We start from the raw sequence: 17,706 nt of genomic DNA on the forward strand, positions 1-17,706 counted from the left end.
CTCTTGGTGGAATATGAATGTGACACCTTCAAAAGTGACAGCCAGTGCATATACCCATCTTATCCACAAACGTGTTCCTCTCTAGACTTTGAGCTTTTCATCATCAACAACAAGCTGGTACTACTGTCTATCTGTTCAGTCTTCCTGTCATTGTTGTCAGTGATTGAATAGCACCAGGCTGTCTCTGCTGGTGTGGACGCAATTAGTAGTATGGTACTTTAATTAAGCATTTGTTTGAATTTGCCTGCCTCAACATAGCAGTTAGCTCTACATACTGCACGGTGGATTCTTTTTCTTCCCCTCCTGTTTATTGTCGACAGAGAATGTTGTGTTTAAGAAGCAGATACAGAAGCAGAGAAAGAGAACAGCAGAGGCAGATGGAGAGGAGCACAGTGCAGTCGGTTGATGTCAGCTGTACATGACAGGCTGGACAGCACAGAGGACCTGTAGCTACACAAGGTCAAAGTTTACGCTGAGCTTGACTCTGTTAGACTGTGCTTTCTTTACCTCGGTGTGCGCCCTTCACAGCTCCTCTCATTCCCTGCCCACCACGCACTAATGCAGCCCGACAGCATCGTTTGCACATACATCTCCAAATGCAGATTTTACATTCCACTGCATATCCCTTCGCATCCTCAATTGCTGAGTGGACTTTTGTCGGCGACGCTAATCACTGGCTTTTGGTTTTTGTGTGGGCAGAGGTAGCGTTTGGCAGCAAAACAGACAAGGTATTTGTTCTAAGACCCAAAATGGGAGGAAAGCGCATTCGGGAAGATAAACACTAATGAGAAATCTATAAAGACCATTGATCAAGCTGGAGTGCAAGAGACGGATGAGGAGAAAAAAGATGTTTTCCTAAATAAGAAATCCAGTGTTTATTATAAATGTTCTTGAATCCAAACCTAAAAACATTCTACTTTTTGTGTTTGATAGGGAAGGACTCGATTTTTCTTAAATGATCCGTGTTGGCATTTGGCTGAGCAGGCTCAGATCAATGCAGTTTGAGAAAAAGCTCAATTCATTTGAATCCTGCCAATCACCAGGGTATTTATTGCAATTATGCTAATTACATCTACCCTGACACTCTATTTTATCAGCAATATTTAAGTATTGAAAAGGCAAGCATTGGATTTAATCAAAACCTTGTTTGGTACGTTTGAACAACACTTTTAATGCCCTGTGAGTCACTCCTAACAAAATGCTTTTGTTAATGTTTTCTAAAATACATGAACTTGTTTATGTGTTTGTTTCTCACCAGGTGGAACATTAACATATTTACAGTGCTTACTGAGTGTACTTGTTGGTTACTGTCTTGACCATAACTGCCTCATATCACACATTAATAAATGTATAAAATTCCTAGTTAGTTCCATGATAATTGTTCACTGTGATATCCATTTGGGCAATTTACCTGTTCACCTATACATCTCTGTCTTTGGACTGTAGGAAGAAGCTGGCGTACCCAGAGAGAATCCATGGCAGCCCAGAGATTGAACCTGCAACCTTCTTACTGTGAGGCTGAAGTACATTTTACATATTTGCATACAATGCACAATCAAACCTAACATTCCATTATTGACTTTGTAATTTGTTTGAAATATGGCAAGCACATCTCTTTTCTTGGATTTTAAATGTTCAAGTACCAAATAAAAACATGTAAAAAACCACAATTCAGTTAACGTCTGCTCAAATATTGTTTCCCAAAATTCCTTGTGATCAAAGTATCCAGCACATAAAACTGAACTCTTTTACCTCATATTACTGTGTTCTTAGTAAAAACTGTATATAATGACAATTCTCTGATCTAGTTAAACTTAGGCTGTCATAGTATTAGCATAAACATGAAGCACCGATACCGCCCTGCCTTATTTGCTCCGTGATGAAGCGGTCGCTGTGGACACGAGAGGACGTGCACCTGCAGCGTGTGCCGTCCCGATGTGTTTAGCTCACAATGGCACTGTGGGTCACACACACTGCCTAACCTGTTAATGGAGTTTGCATATGGCCGCTCTCCTCTGCCAGCCAGCCATTAATATGAATCACCCTCTGGAGGCTGGCCCCCTAAACAAGCCAGCAATTTGTCTTCACTAGGCGGCTGCTGAAAGGTATGATATGCTCGGAGGTGGAGAGCGAAAGAGGGGTGTTGGGGTGTTAGGAGCTTTGTGCACTTAACAGCAGGGTGTGGATGGGAATTGCACGATTATAACAAGTGGATCTATAAAGGCCGGTTTGGAGGCTAGTGAAGGACGTCAATAGGAAAAAATTTGGTGCAATGAAATCCACTCTGGGTGTTGAGTGGTAAAATAGTGATACATGCATTTATGAATATTGGCGTTGGTGGATAGAGCTTTTGACTTGAACTAACTTATGCAAATTATCAACCTCAAAAAAAGTAATGACAAACTTACAGGCCTACTATAGCACCAAGGATCTCCTCATGCACATAAACTTGTCCCTTTAAAGAAGGCATAACATGCTTTTTTCCAGGTAATTATCAACAACAATAGAACTATGTTCAGTGACTTCCTGTTCTAAACTGCAAAACTGCATGTTTTTGTAAACTGGATGTATTTGCTACGTGATTTTGTTTAACTTTTCCTTATTTATTTAAGGTGCAGATTAGATCGTGGTGTATACTGATGTGCCAAAAACTCAGCTTATTTCTCCGTTAGCTTTGAGTTGCAGCTTCACTCCTCCTCCCACTCCCCCCTCCTCTAATGTAAAAATGCAAAATAAGCTATTTATGCACTGCACTGAGCAGGAGAAGAAGCGGGGACAGCACCCAGAGATCTTTGCACTGTTGGTCAGGGGCTTGCGTAGGTTTATATCATATCATGACATGGTTAAAAGCTCCTGAAAGTCAATTTGACATCACATTAAAGACTTTTTAAAAAAAAGTATGTTCTCTACATTCTCTGTCATGCTTCGGGAACTTGTCGGGAGTAGTGTTTCGCCAAAGGGTCACATCTCCACATCCTGACCCAGGATCTCAGACAGGAGTGTGACCTACTGTGCAGAGTGAAGAGAGGAACTGACAGAAACAGAGATAACTCCATGCAGTCTGAGAATGTTATCCACTCCACAGCACATGCACTTAAAAGATTCTAATATGTATAATTTAAACCAGTGTTGGTCACATAGACCAAGACTGTTCCAGTTTTCCCCCTCCCATTTGTATTATTCCATTTTACTCCAAACTGAAAAGATGTGTGGAATGAGGACTATTTGATTTTTTTCAGCATAGGATTACTCAAACATGCATGAATGATGATGGAGTTCAACAACATGGTTCATAAAAATAACTTAATTCAAAGTAGTATATCCAAGTTTAAATGTGAACTGTCTCACAAGAAGTGTGTCACTTGATTTATATTTCTGCAAACTTGAATTCAAAATTTCTCATCTAAATTCCTCATGCCACAGTGAGCTCTAGACACATTATCAAGTCTGAGCCAAAATGTAACTTCACAGGCAGGAGGCAATGAGTTCAGAATTATAAGTAAGAGATGATCTGATCGTATCCACACTGTGGTTTCTAATGCAGTCCGACCCTCAGACAATATTATTGAGAGCCTTTCCACTCACACCTCATCCAAGCACAATGGATAAGGAAGTGTGGATAAGGAAGGATGAATGTTTGACAAGACATTCTGTATGCTGTTGAAAATTCCGTGTATATATTGAATGAAAAATTGTGGATTTCAACATGAAACGGTGTTGCAGTTTATGATTTTTTGCACATTGGACTGGAAATATAATATTTGTTTTATATCTTGAATTGTAATCATATAGTCAGGAATTGCCCATTTGTTGAAACAAGACTATCTCTTCCACACACAACAGCCAGGTGTTCTCTGTGAACAATGTGCCTCATTTATGAAGCCTTCTTATGCACAAATTTGGCTTCTTACAAACATTTTTGTCATTCACAAAATGTGTTCTTGACTGAAAATGATAATTTGTAGTTTTAATTGTTTGTTATATATATTTACAAATTATTATATATATTTACAAATTATTATGTATAAAAATAGGAGTAATAAAGAGCATAGTCAAAAATAGATTTTTCAGCAGTCCCAGCCTCTGTCCCAGCCCCAGTGGCACTGTTATAAACCCCTCAAGACCACCCCGCTGTCAGCCCCTTGTCAACCCTCATGACCAGAGTCTCTCATCTCACCCTGTCACCCCTCATGACTAGAGCCACATGTATACCTCCCTCTCATTAGTTGCAGGCGGGGGGCGTTAAACAGTGATTGCCTGTGATAGAAGTGCGACTTCCCCATTCCCTCTTTTTTTTTTCCCCTCTTCGCTCATTCGCAGTGTCACATGTCCTGCTGAGAGCCCATAATTGGAGGTTTAGAGGGCATTTTTAGAGGATTTTTGGGCTCATAGGCTGTATTAGGCAGGACAGCTCAGACTTAAATGGGATGAGAGATAAGGGAGGACATGCGGTAAACTGTCGGAGCTGGGATTTGAACTCTGCCGGCTGCACATAGAGCCTGTTTGAGTAATCCTGTATTGTCCTGCAACTCATTAAATAGATTTTTGGGAGTAAAGAGACCTTACAGTACAATGGTTAACCTGTTTTCTGGATTATCAAACAGCTAAAATGTCAAGAAATTACACATGAATCAATGCTATTACTTAACAGTCAGAGAACATAATTCAACTTAGAATATGAAATGACACAGAAATGTCAGACATTTGTATGGCATGCATGGGAGAAAACGCGGGGACTGATCACGCAAGCTGTGGTAAGCAGCCTGCGTGATCCTCCTGCGTCTCACCCTGTTTTTTCCCATGCTGGTTGGTTTTATTAGATATTCTGGAATAGGCGGGTCACAGTTCTCATTGGTCAGCCTCACATCAAGGCACTTTGTATTTTTCCGTAGAGATAAAGCCTGCAAGGGGGGGTGCAACTCCCCCCCTGGGGCAACATTCTTTGGCCCATCTTTATGATACCTTCACAAACAAATGCAGTTTGTCACACACCTGTTCTTCTCTTAGACTAATGATGCTGATAAAATATCACTATTATGCAGATAAAATACATCACAGAAATATAATCATATATTCACATTTTATCACATAAATGCATTAGGCCTACCTGAGTATGCAGTAATGCAAATTCACATTAAACTGTGATTTTTGCTGCATTGATGTGGTCCTCAGGTGGTCGGGGTGAGAAGTCAGGGTTCTGACTTGTGTCCAATCTTTAATCTTTAATAGAACAAACCAAGGAGATTTATTGTTAAAAGCCTTCACAGAAGTTAACGTTAAATGTAGTTTGTTACGGAAAACATCCTACTTTTTTATAACAAGTGTCGCAAATCTGTTGTCATTATGAAAGACAACTGACAGTAAACCCATAAAGCATCAGCTATGAGCCTTTTTGATTTACATTCTGCTTATTGTGGCTCAAGGCTGTATTCTTAAATGTTTTAAAATGACGAGTCAAAGTTGTCAAATTAAAATTCACAAGTGTTCTGCAGCGTTTAGCCAACAGCAGATTGATAGAAGTTACCATTCCAAATTCTGTATATCTCTACAATTTTAATACTTTATGACACTGTTCAGTGGTTAATGTTCTCATTGATATGTTCACATAATATTGCAGACGCCATCCCAAAATGTTATTCGAACATCAACAACAGAACACCTTTTTGTTTTAATTCAGAAACTGCTTAGCATTCAGTTTTAGATTGAGCACAGCACAACATCTTGAATAGGTGCAATAACAAGACAAGGTGCACTGGATCAAAGCGTGTCCTGAAAATACAACAAATGTAAATTAGAAAGTGTTTTGCTCTATATGTAATTGTCCAATTAGTGTGATAGAGTTGTCGGCGGCGGAGTGAGCGCTGGACACGCTGTATGCATGAAGTGTGTTGTTTTATGTAAGAGTGCCGTATAAAGGTGTCACTGTGCACGGTGCAGTCCTGGGTCGCCATGGTCACTGCTGCGCTGCATCCATCTGACCACAGACTTCTAATGAGCTCCTCCTCAAAGGCAGAACAGCTCTCTGCAGCAGCCAGCTTTGAACTCGAGCCACCCCTGTGCGAGGTGCTGAGGAGTGTGGCAGGGAAAAAAAGAAGCTATTATTGAAAGGACTTTTGTGAGAGTTCAGAATCTAGTATGTGTTGTACTTCAAATGAGCAAACCATGACTTATTTAGTAGTAGTGGAAGATAGTATTTGTTTTGCCATAGGTTGTTTAAAACTCAGCGGGAGGTGGGAATTCTATAGTGGAATTTGCTGTTTATCTGTGAAATTGCAGATTTGTGGACTTACCATACTTTTTTCAGGTACTTAGTATTGAACTATAACATAAGTAGATCATCATTTGATTTTATTGTTTAATTGTAAAGTGCAATATTGATATAAAATGGCTTAATAATAGGAACAGATCCTTTGACTTCCTGGTCTATACTGACAAGCCTTTTCATGGGATTTCATCGTAACCAGCAATGGATCGTTTTTTACACGTTTTTGTGTTCGAAAAGAAGAACCTTACATGTATCAGTCTTACATTTTCAAATAATTGCACAAGGATGTGGGCAAGGATAGGGGGTAAGTGAAAACAGACATTTTCTGAGCAGTTGACCCTCAGTTGCGGGACGAGGAAACCCCATCGTAAGAAGATTAAAAGCTCATTAAAATACATTTTGCATAATGCGTCCCCGTTACAATCTCTGTACCAGGAAATAAAGATTAGCACAACGTTCAATGTCTACTCTGTTTGCACAAATAGGCAAAAGAGAAAGATTTATTTCACCAAAGCTTCTAAAAGTGGTGCCATTATTCAACCAGATGATGACTTTAAGTCCTAAGATATATATTTGTGGAGCCAATTCCTTACAAATAATGACACATTGGTATTTGTGGATCTTAAGTTTGGATATTTCTTTTAAAAACTGTGAATTTAGTGTTGTACAGACCTCTCCCTTCTATTGGATTGAATTTTAACATCATCATCATCATCATCACATTATAGAACGTGAACACAACCTGTTAGACTATGATTTTGTGCGTTGGTCCTTTACACACATACCAGGTTTCAGCCTTTTCAGATGTGAAATACGTGGTTATATGCGGGAACACACCCCACTATTCCCAAGAGTTGACACTTCCAGGGTCCTAGTGTTGAGTGCGGGTCAGTCAGCTGTATGTCCAGAGGAGGAACTGGTCCGGGAGCAAATGTCTCCTCATGTGTTGTGCATATGTTTAATGTGTGTGTAAGATCATAAGGTGAAAATATCAGTGTTTATATTCCCGCAACTGCAAATGGCATGGCTCATTTCTCCATTAGCTTTGAGTTGTTGCCCACCGCTCTGATAAGCTTCTGTCAGTCTCCGCCCCGCAGCACAAGGACTGGCTTCTCCTGTGCGCATTTGTGAAATACTGATGTAGCACAGACTTTATTGGCATCTATATGTACTGAGGAAATTTGAGGACAGCAGCAGCTAGAGATGAGCAGTGGGCGTGCACTGTTTGCAAAGAGATTGTATGTTCTATGATCGTTAGCTGTAATTCCAAAGTATACTGTGTACACCAGGGATCTGGCCACGGGGATTAAGTATGAAAAAACACCTTTAATGTGCTTTTAACCATGTCATAACTGTGTTCCCTGATCATTTTCTCACTTAAAAGTTGTTGGTTCATTGGTAAGTTATTTTTGAGTAATTGTATTCTTCTACATTAGAGGCTCAGACAATTCCTGGTTTAGTCCATCCCCTATCCCTGTCCATAGTTACAATTTATTCCAAAAATTAAGATTCCATGTTGTGTTCTAAAATGTCTCTGCCATTTTTCATGTAAATAACTCTTCTAGGAATATCTAAATGAAGGCTTTTAGTTCAATAATACAGTTTACATTACCTATCATTACCTATTATCTACTGATATTATAGTTCAATAGTAAAAAAAAAACATAACATTCTTTAAAGTTAGTGCCCTTCTACTTTCTTAAGTGAAAAAACAACTGTTATTTAAATTAGACAATCAGTATTTACTATTGTAAAGTTAGTATTTTAAAAATACTATTTCCCACTGTGACCTAAATAGAGTATGATTTATATAGCACAAGTGGTCTGTGGGAAGGATGAAATCAGCACATTTTGTTTAGAATAAAATTTGTGGGGCCCCTTCAATGCTCTTTTGGCTTTCAGCCTAATTTACCACTTGTATATTACTTAGTACTTATCTTCACTCTGCTCAGTGTTCTGCTTTATGGAAATGCATGCTTTTTGTTCTGCCGCGTCTGAGCCTTGTGAACCTCTTTCAAAGACATTTGTATTCCTAGTGGGCTGTCGAAATTAGATAAAGCTTCTCTATGATACTCCAATCACTTTCATTAATTGCTGCAGTGGCATGACCAGCAGCATTCATTTAGCCCAAATATCAAGCATAATGAAGAAGCTAAAGTAGGTTGTTAAAGATACATGCATTAAAGGGAGGAATGAAGCTGCTTTAATTAGTGCTATGCTGTAAATGGACATTTTTTCATAAAGACCGTGTAGAGTAGAGTGGAACTCTGTTGAAAATACATGAAAATCCAGGCCAGTGTGATAGTCTATTGTGCATTGCTCCACTAGTTAGATTTAATAGAAAATAATATTAAATTCTATTTACACCGAAAGAACATTCAATTAGTTTGTAAGAGTTCAAGTTTTTGTAATATTCTTTTTTATGTTTGCTTTCCCACTCTCTTTGTGGTGAGTATAATAATTCAAAATAAGGGTCAAGGAACTGGAATAAGTTTTAAAATGTTATGTACTTAATCAATTCAACATTACTGGAGTCATAGTGAAAGTTTGTTGGTAAGCCAGGACTTATTTAATTGGTTCTCTAAGGTCACATTTTTTTCTGACTTGCCCTGCCCGACCCGAGTTAAAATCTATCCAACCTGACCCACCCAAAAAATTGGCTTACATTTTGGGACATGACCTGACCCTGACCCGAGCACATTGCTGCTGCAGCCAGCCGCCATATCTACGGGGTAAACACACAGGGCCATATTTAACGTTGACCTGAGCCTTTTCCAGGCGACGGGGCCAGGGCACTGTTTTGCTACCTTGCCGTCCTTAGCGCTGGCTTGAAGAGGCTGGACTTGGTCAGTGGAGTGGGATGTTGCCAGTCCATATATGGTGATAGTGTTTGATCCTGTAAGAGGCTCTGATTGGCTAAACCAATCCAAATTACAATTACACATAAAACACGTTTTTATTCTCAAAACGTAATGCTGAAAGTCTTTTTTGAGTGATGAGACAAGAGCTATGCCCACATTCGCTGTTCGCTCCGGGGGATCCTGAGGCGTTCCCAGGCCAACCGAGAGACATAGTCCCTCCAACGTGTCCTGGATTTATCATATTTTGGCATGGTCACGCCTCTTGTTTAGAATTCCACCCCCTGCACTGTCAGCAATTGCGCCGATTTGGGAATATTAGCTCTGCTGCGCCCACATTAACGCTATCTCCGGGGGCAGAATATGGCCCACAATGTGTAACGTGGCAAAAGAGCCTTTGTTTTACTGTTACACTCAAATACATGGTTTAGGGCCCATTTCACACTCACAGGAAACAGCACAGAAGCTTTGGGAGTTTGGGACTAAAGCAACCTGGATGATGTGAAGGAACTTTTGCAAAAAACACATATAGGTCACATTAACAATACAAATTGAAGCGGACTCAGTTCGATTGAGGATCAATGTTGCAACATTGTCTCTTTCGCTGAGCTGGTGCACGACCTGCCCCGCATGTGCACGACCTGTCCCGCATGTGCACGACCTGTCCCGCATGTGCACGACCTGTCCCGCATGTGCACGACCTGCCCCGCATGTGCGCGACCTGTCCCACATGTGCGCGACCTGCCCCGAATGTGCGCGACCTGCCCCGCATGTGCACGACCTGTCCCGCATGTGCACGACCTGCCCCGCATGTGCCCGACCTGCCTTGCATGTGCACGACCTGCCCCGCATGTGCACGACCTGTCCCGCATGTGCACGACCTGTCCCGCATGTGCACGACCTGCCCCGCATGTGCACGACCTGCCCCGCATGTGCACGACCTGCCCCGAATGTGCCCGCTCACTTTGAATGCCCAGGGTGAAGCAAATATGATAGAAATCTTGGCTTGTTGTACGGGTAAATGTCAGGTTCCAGTTGGCTTTAAAACATTGTTATCTTTGCATGATCAACAGTAATTATAATTAACCCAGACTTTGACCTGCTCCTGTTACTTTCACGTATTTCTTTGTGTCATTTGTCCTGTTATCAATCTCACACAGGATTTGTTTTGATCCTGAGCCTCACGTGTAACTCAGCGTGGCTCACTTCATGGTCACTTCCTGGTTTTGTTCCACTCTCTGCTTCACAATTCAGAAAAATTGCTCCTGAGTTCGATATAATCGGACCGAGACTGACATTTCCAACCGGACCAGACTTCACTTCTTTGTTTCGAACCAGACTTCACTTCTTTGGTCCAGATCTTTGGCGCATTCACAACTACACAAACGAAGGGAACCAGCCAGGCAAATGAATCGTATCTAATTTCTATGTTGTTAAGAACTAATAATGTGTATTGGCCCAACATGGATCAGGACCTTCACACTCTGGACCAAAAGGGCCACATCCAGCTTCCTCACCACCTCAATCCGCCTGCTAAACTCCTTTGTGCTGAGGCAGTGCTTGTTTTTTATGTGGATGTTTTACTGTTCTATTTATTATATATTATGAATGTGCTTTTTATGTATGGATGTGTTTTTGATTTGGATCCTTGTGGTACTCCACTGTTATGCCTCGTGCAGACTCGTAGCTGTTGCGGTAACAGTCTTTGAAATCATGCAATAATCAACCATGTATATGGAAAAAAAAGTCTGTGGAGGACTGCGGCGTCCCAACAGAAATAATCCAGACCATGCTTTGGAATTCTTGCGTCCACTGTGTTCAGTCTGAGCCAGGAGTAACTTGATTCTATAATGTCTGCAACAAACATCTCCTGTGACCTAACTATTTACTTGATACAAAAGGAGTGTGATCCTCAGCCTCCTCCTCATCCTTTGCGATTCTTGAGTATCCATCTTGTGAGGCTACAGCTGATTCGTTTGCAGTCCGCACCAGTGGTACACGGGCCAATCACATGGCATTTAGGCCCCGCAGGCGGGACTGGAACCAGTAAGAGCAGCATTGTGGTTTGGGCGGAAGTCAAAACAACCGAACCAACTGACTTTTTTTTTCATAAACGTGCACACAATGGCACTTTGTACTTTTTTGGATGAGAAAGAGGACTGTGCTTTTCTGAACACTAAATTTAACACAATTTAGATTTTTCTGCCTTTTCTGCTGTTCACCAATCAGCGTGAAGTATTTTTTTAAACTCCCGATGGCTTTTCTTCCGATGGAGATTTCCAAATTGGCGTGAACCCGGTTAATCATAAGACACCTCTGTGATAAGTGTACAAGTTTTCACTGTTTGCTTTTTCTATTCATCATTCCCAGAAGAATAATGGTCTTCTTTGGCTCGTCTTCATCTGTTTGGCGGCTGCTGTGGCACCATCATCTGTCTTGGAGCTGGCAGCGTGTGGATTGGTGCAGAAAATGTATTGAAATAGGTCAGATTGATAGAACTGTTGAGAAATGGGAGAAACAGCTCACCTTTGTAAAGGCTTTCAGATACTGTATGATGGATCACATGGTGCTGAACGCTGCTCTGATCGTATGCACTCCTCTGTGCATTCTCAAGCCTTTGCGCTTTGTTTGTTTTTTTCTGCCCTTTTGGTTTAATCGTTTTCTTTTTTTCTCCAGCCCAATGGCATCCCGCCCGTGTGCTGGCCCCTCTGTTCTCTTGTCTGAGAGCAGGGATGACTGTGGTCCCCTCTGTCACTTTTCAGCCACTTCACCATGCTGTGCTGTTTGAAGCTCTGTCATTGGCTGGCTTTGAACTGCCATTTTTGTTTTACTCTGCACTCCGTCTCCAGAGCTTTGTCTGGTATAGAAACTGACTCAAAGCCCGTAGCTATTCCAATTCTAGCTTTTCCATCTTAAAAACTTTAAGACATAATGAGAATGTTTGACAAATATAGATCAATACAATTTGTGTATATTCAGGTTCTTGGAAAGCTGTCATTGAGAGTATTATACTTTTACATTTATATGACTTACTTATAATCCCTATCATTTATTTTCACATTTCATTTTCACATTGGTTGTATAATATGTTGGTTCTGAGTCTCTTACAATAGAGGGTCCAGGCTCTGTCCAGTTCTGCATCACACATTCGCCCTTGAATGGTCCAGCTTATGTTTTACTGCATTTTAGTGCAGTTACCGTTGAGACAGGTAGACACAAGTTATCATTCTATTTTAAAGTATCACAATCAAAATTAGCAGCACCAGACTCTTCCAGGCATAAGAGGTCTCAGATGTGTTTTAACTAAATTTCCAAACAGAACAGTTTATTTAACGAAGTAGTTTATTTTAAAATGTATACATGTCTAGCTGTTAAGAAAATATAAGTCCTTGGATTTTTAGTTTATGTATTTTATCTATCTATAGTTGTAAAATAGATGAGAAATCTCAGAGCCAGATTTATATTTTTTGTCTCATTCAGAGTGAGACAAAAATGACCAAAAATGACTACCAAAACTTTCAAAATCTATGTTCTTGAGAGATTTCTAGTTGGTTTTAATTAGTATCAATTATCTAAAATGTGGATACAAATAATATATATTTAGAATGATGGCGTATGACACCTCGCTTTTCAGGAGCTTGTCTCCTTTCTGCTTGCATGGAGATATGGTCTCATTACTTTTGATTTAATCACTGGGACACAATAGAGTTTACAGGCAATGTCCCAGCCTTTCAAAGACAGACTAATATGATTTACTAATATTTATTGATTTTCATAAAAGAGGAATACAAAGAGAATTGATGTAGAACTAAATGTAAATCATAATGCCAGTTATTCATGCTGACTGGCATTATTGACACTGCAATATAAGTTTGCTTTCTATGTAATTCTATGGAAAGTCTTTTGGTAAACATGATTTATTTAATGCCAAACTGTGAGACTGAAACAGCTTTTCTTGTTTCTTGTCTAGTATTTTTTTTGGTCACTTTTCCAGCTAACATTGTTTTCAAAAGCTGTATTTCTGTGTTTATTGGCTTTATGATTCAATTTTGGAATGCTGTTCCACTAGCTGGTATGTGTGATACTGTTGTTTTTGGTTGTGTTTAAAGGCCATATGGGGCATTTGGGGCACAAAGCACCCTCTCCGGACCTGAAGTGGGCTTGCAGCGGGGCTTGTTAGTCTGCCTGCAATGGCCACTAATAGCACGGAGTGTGGCTGATGGAGCTCACTAAAAAGTTTGGAAGTCAACTTGTTAGGAGAGAGACTGGAGGGAAAAGTTTAGTGATGGCTCCAGGATAGTGGGGTTTAGAATGGTCATTGGGGATAATTCTGTGGTCTTAAGTGGTTCTGTGGTCACAAAAATATGCTTTTTTCCCTTTAAGCGCTGAACAAACTAACTGTGCCCCATTAAGCCCTACATTTGGGCTTCCACTATGTTCTGTTTTAACAACTATGGTCTCTGTGCACTTTCATTCCCTTTAAACTTTTGTATCTCATTGGAAGTTGTGCACTGCAGTGAGTTTGTCCCTCTTTTTTCATCTTTATGACTTTACAGTACTTGTTGTATCAGTTTTGTGAAATGGGGAAATACATACAGACATTGTCCATATCCTCGTGATATAAAATGGTGGTGGATTACCCTCCAGACAATGATAGAAAATGGCAGTAAGCTCCCGGTTTCACTCTGGAAAAGCTAAGTATTTAAAATAGCCGATCATTCAAACTCCCTTCAGCAGCCTTAGAATTGAAACGTTGACAAGTGTCACTCACTTGCCAAGTTAAATGTATTTTGTTTACACATTGTGCAGTATTTCAACATTAATTTATGTAAGATTAAAATTCCCCATTGTGTGTTCAAACATAATCCATTTATTTTAAAGCTTATCCTGCTGTTTTGATACATAGTATATATTTCACCACATACTCTGTAAATACTGGATAAGAAAACATTTATTAGAGTTTTTAGTATTTCTCCCAATCTTCTCACTCATCCAAGCACCCAAGCTGTGAACAAACTTAATCATTGACACGCAGCACTCAATGTTTACAAGACCCTTGGAAAAACAGTGGCACTTCCAGCTCTTAGCCGAGATCCAAATGTTTCAATTTTACAGCAAGATAAGCAATTTGAAAAGCACTTATTACCACTCAGTGCCTTGTCTGTGCGCCCTATCTGTGGATATGCCAGCGGGAGATGAATGTAACTTGGATGTCCTTGGATGGGCCGTCTCGTACTCACCACAGGCTCTGAGCACTGTTTACTGGGCCAGAGCAGCCGGCTGAGTCCCCGTGGGGCGCTCTCACCTTGTTACCCTTTTAATTAGTGGCAGCAGTTAATAGTGTGGGCCTCCTGCCTCCTCAGCACTGCGCTCCACTGCGAGAAACCCTCCGATCGATGGCTTTTGTCTGAGCGCCGCAGCAGACACGTGCTGTATGATGGCGTCTTCCTTCGATAAACAGAAGATAGAAGAATGCTTATAGAAATGGGAATAGTCATATGAGCAAGTATGAAGATTATGCCTAGTATATAGAGGTGGTATTTGCTTTGACTACTGTTTTCTATGCCAAACATTTGATGATAAATGGCTTCCTACATGTTCACAACACCTACCAATCTACCTGCTAGGTAATACTAAACTTACTAAACTTTCCACTGTCCCACCTTTTACATGATAAATGTGAATGACTTATGCTTGGCCTTGTAAATGAACATGGAAGGTCCATACATTTAGCAAAGTCAGGATTTGTAGAGTCAATACTTTTATACTCTGGGAATTTTTTTTTTTTTTCAGGGTTCCACAAACACCACATCAAAATAGGGGAAAAACTAGAGCTAAATCCAGAACGTCAAGTCTACATCTGGACTTAACTGTGCTCAAACAAGGACAATTTTGGACGCACCCTATAAGTCATGTGACATAAAAAGGCATAGTCCGAGATAAAAGTTCCACAAGTTCTCTGGCTATGATTCGGTGTGTTTGTATCTTTGTATCATGTCTGTCCATTCCAATAGATGAAGGTTCAATCACAATAATTATTTCTTATCTGCACAGTTCAGAAGAGACCCATATTGCTTTTAAGCTTCTAATTAGTAACTTTCTGACACATTTTGCTGTTCGAATCCAGATTTAGATCACTGTGCTCATGATAAACAGAAGCATTTGAAATATAACCAGCAAAACAAATGCAAAAAATCCATGCATTTGAGAACATGTTTGTAGACGTCTAAAAACGACAGGGTTAGCCAGTTTTTGTGTATGTTTTTTTTCTATTAATCCAAATAATTACACACTTTGCTATTATATAACTGCTTCATTACGATGTGTTGCCTTGTCAGCATGAAGTTCCACTCTTTCACTTGCTTTTGCATGTGACCCAGGCTGAGGTAAACAAAGACAACCTTTACTGGGGAAAACTCCTCAAATCACAGGTTTTCTTGTTTGCACTTTTCTCCTCTTCTACAATATCTCCTTTGGAAAATGAATGTAATCAAAAGACTGGGTAATTCTATTGTGCATTATAAGCTTTCATGACTTCCACACACTCACCCGTGCTCGTTTTCGTTGGTTTTGATTTAAAGATGCAGTGAAAGTACTTAGCATTTAGATGACATGCTGGAGGAGAGGAGTGATGGATCAGCGCCTCGGACAGACACAGCCGCAGACGGGGGGGACGCGAGCCGGGAGGGTGGGCCGCGGAATACCAAGTCACCGCAGAGGCCTGGCACTGCTCTGAGAGGGGCTGCTGGGAATGCCAATGCTCTGCCTAGACAGCCGTGTCTCTAGTCAGCGCCTCTGATTGGCTAAACACACCATTAACTTCCTGATTATGATTAGCGTACTCATTATCTGCTCAAAAGTGACTCATTCACAATATGGGTGTTTTGCTCTGGTCAATTGGAAATAAATGTTGTTTTAAAGATAGACCAACACACTCTCATCCTGTGGCACACCGGTCCTGCTGTCGGCTCCATCTATACAACCAAAGACACCAGTATTGTTGTAACTATATCAGATCATACAAAAATACAGCATGCCCCTACAGTCTGTGAAGTTTAATTGACATGATGCGTGCAGTATATTAGACCTAAATGTTATATAATGCTTTTATATAATGTGTTTGCTTCCTACCTGCAGTTTTCTCAGCTTCCAAAGACACTTGCCTACGGGTTTACACTCTTGGCTCCCATCACTCTCTGAGCACAGCAGCCTTTCTCTCCTCTTTTAAGCTTTGTGCAGCTTCTTCAAGCTTGGCTTAAATTCAACTTGAGTTTGGTTCCGATTCGGGCTTCAGCAGAGAATACAAACTTCAAATCAAATTAACCATGATTATGTCTATATATTTTGGTAGAGTGACAAACAAAAATAAGTCTTCATTTATTCTTGCTATTATTGTGATGAGAGCTTAGGACTGCTGTCAAAAGCAATACACTGCCTGTAAAAAAAATAAAAAAGTTGCTACAGAAAAACAAGTCACACGCTCTATGTTGGACGGCCTTTAGCTTTGATTACAATATGAATTTGCTGTGGCATAATTTCAATAAGCTTCTGCAATAAAAATATTTATGTTTTGCACAGATCTCCCAATTTCCATCCCCGGCCGCCTATTTGATGAATGGATCACAAAAATCACAGTTAAAAATTTACAAATTGGACAGAAACTGGACCAAATGGGACTCCTATTTTGGAACCGGTGTGCCCTAAACTTATGCCCTGTTTCCCTAAATTCTTATTTTCACCCTTGTGGTCTTGTTTGTTTCTGTTTGTTTTCTGTTTCTATTACTTTGAAGAACAAGACAAAAAACACAAATCGGTTAATCTCTAATTCTATCTTTAAAATGATCTAAAGTCTTCAAAATCAGGCCTATGAACTAGAATTTAAAATCCAAGCTGAGGTATAAAAACTGAAATTCACCAAGAGTAGAAGTCTATACGCTTTCAGAAAACACAGTGTAACCCAATGTAACCGTCCACGCTAACAACGTCAGTTATAAAATATCTATCTGCTCGATGCTTCAGAGAAAATAAAGCTCCGGTCTACCAGTCGTTATTGTGAATGATGAAAAGGCCATTACCGGCTCGTATATTCTGTCATTGTGGCGAAGCGAGCGATGTCCTCAGAGGTCATAAAAACCTGTGTAGAACAAAATAACCTTCAGGTTTTGCGCGCTGGTCATAGATATAATTGGAGGAACAAGCCATCTGTGTCTCTTAACAGACATATGCTGCTGCGCGTCCAAGGCCAGTGTGTTCGGGGAGTCTGGGGGAACATGAGTGAGTGAAGCCAGACCCGTGGAGCCAGCACGTTGACCTTCTTCTTTCTTGTTCTTTCTCTTTCACAGCCTTTGCCCAAGGAGCCTTCCTAAAGAGCAGAGGAACACAGAATGGATGTAAGTTAATGATACATACTCTGATCTGTATAAATACATGCTTTCTTCTGAAGTGTCCTTGGAGAGGGACAAACAGGAAGTCGGTTCCCGCCGTAGTCATGGGTAACGTGAGGTCCCTTCAAAATAAAATGACGGAAATAGCGAGCCTCATGCGGTCCCAGAGGATTTATAGGGACAGCAGCGTCTTGATTTT

General features: G+C 40.4%; 1 protein-coding gene across 2 annotated transcripts in view; it reads left to right on the forward strand.

Annotated features, from left to right (window-relative positions):
* tafa5l (TAFA chemokine like family member 5, like) overlaps positions 1-17,706 on the forward strand; it is a 72,393-nt gene that overhangs the window by 41,904 nt on the left and 12,783 nt on the right. The window contains exons 4-5 of one of the 2 annotated variants that reach the window (XR_011927138.1): positions 1,447-1,512; positions 17,466-17,513. Coding sequence is in view for 1 of the 2 variants with exons in the window: in XM_072449623.1 (XP_072305724.1) it covers positions 17,466-17,489 (24 nt within the window). In the remaining variant the exon portion in view is untranslated. The remainder of the gene's footprint in view (positions 1-1,446; positions 1,513-17,465; positions 17,514-17,706) is intronic. The other variant, XM_072449623.1, reaches the window with a different exon arrangement.

The sequence above is a fragment of the Eucyclogobius newberryi genome, unplaced genomic scaffold, assembly GCF_026437365.1.
Source record: "Eucyclogobius newberryi isolate DKJ021-1_F unplaced genomic scaffold, fEucNew1.0.hap1 SCAF_17, whole genome shotgun sequence".
NCBI lineage: Eukaryota > Metazoa > Chordata > Actinopteri > Gobiiformes > Gobiidae > Eucyclogobius > Eucyclogobius newberryi.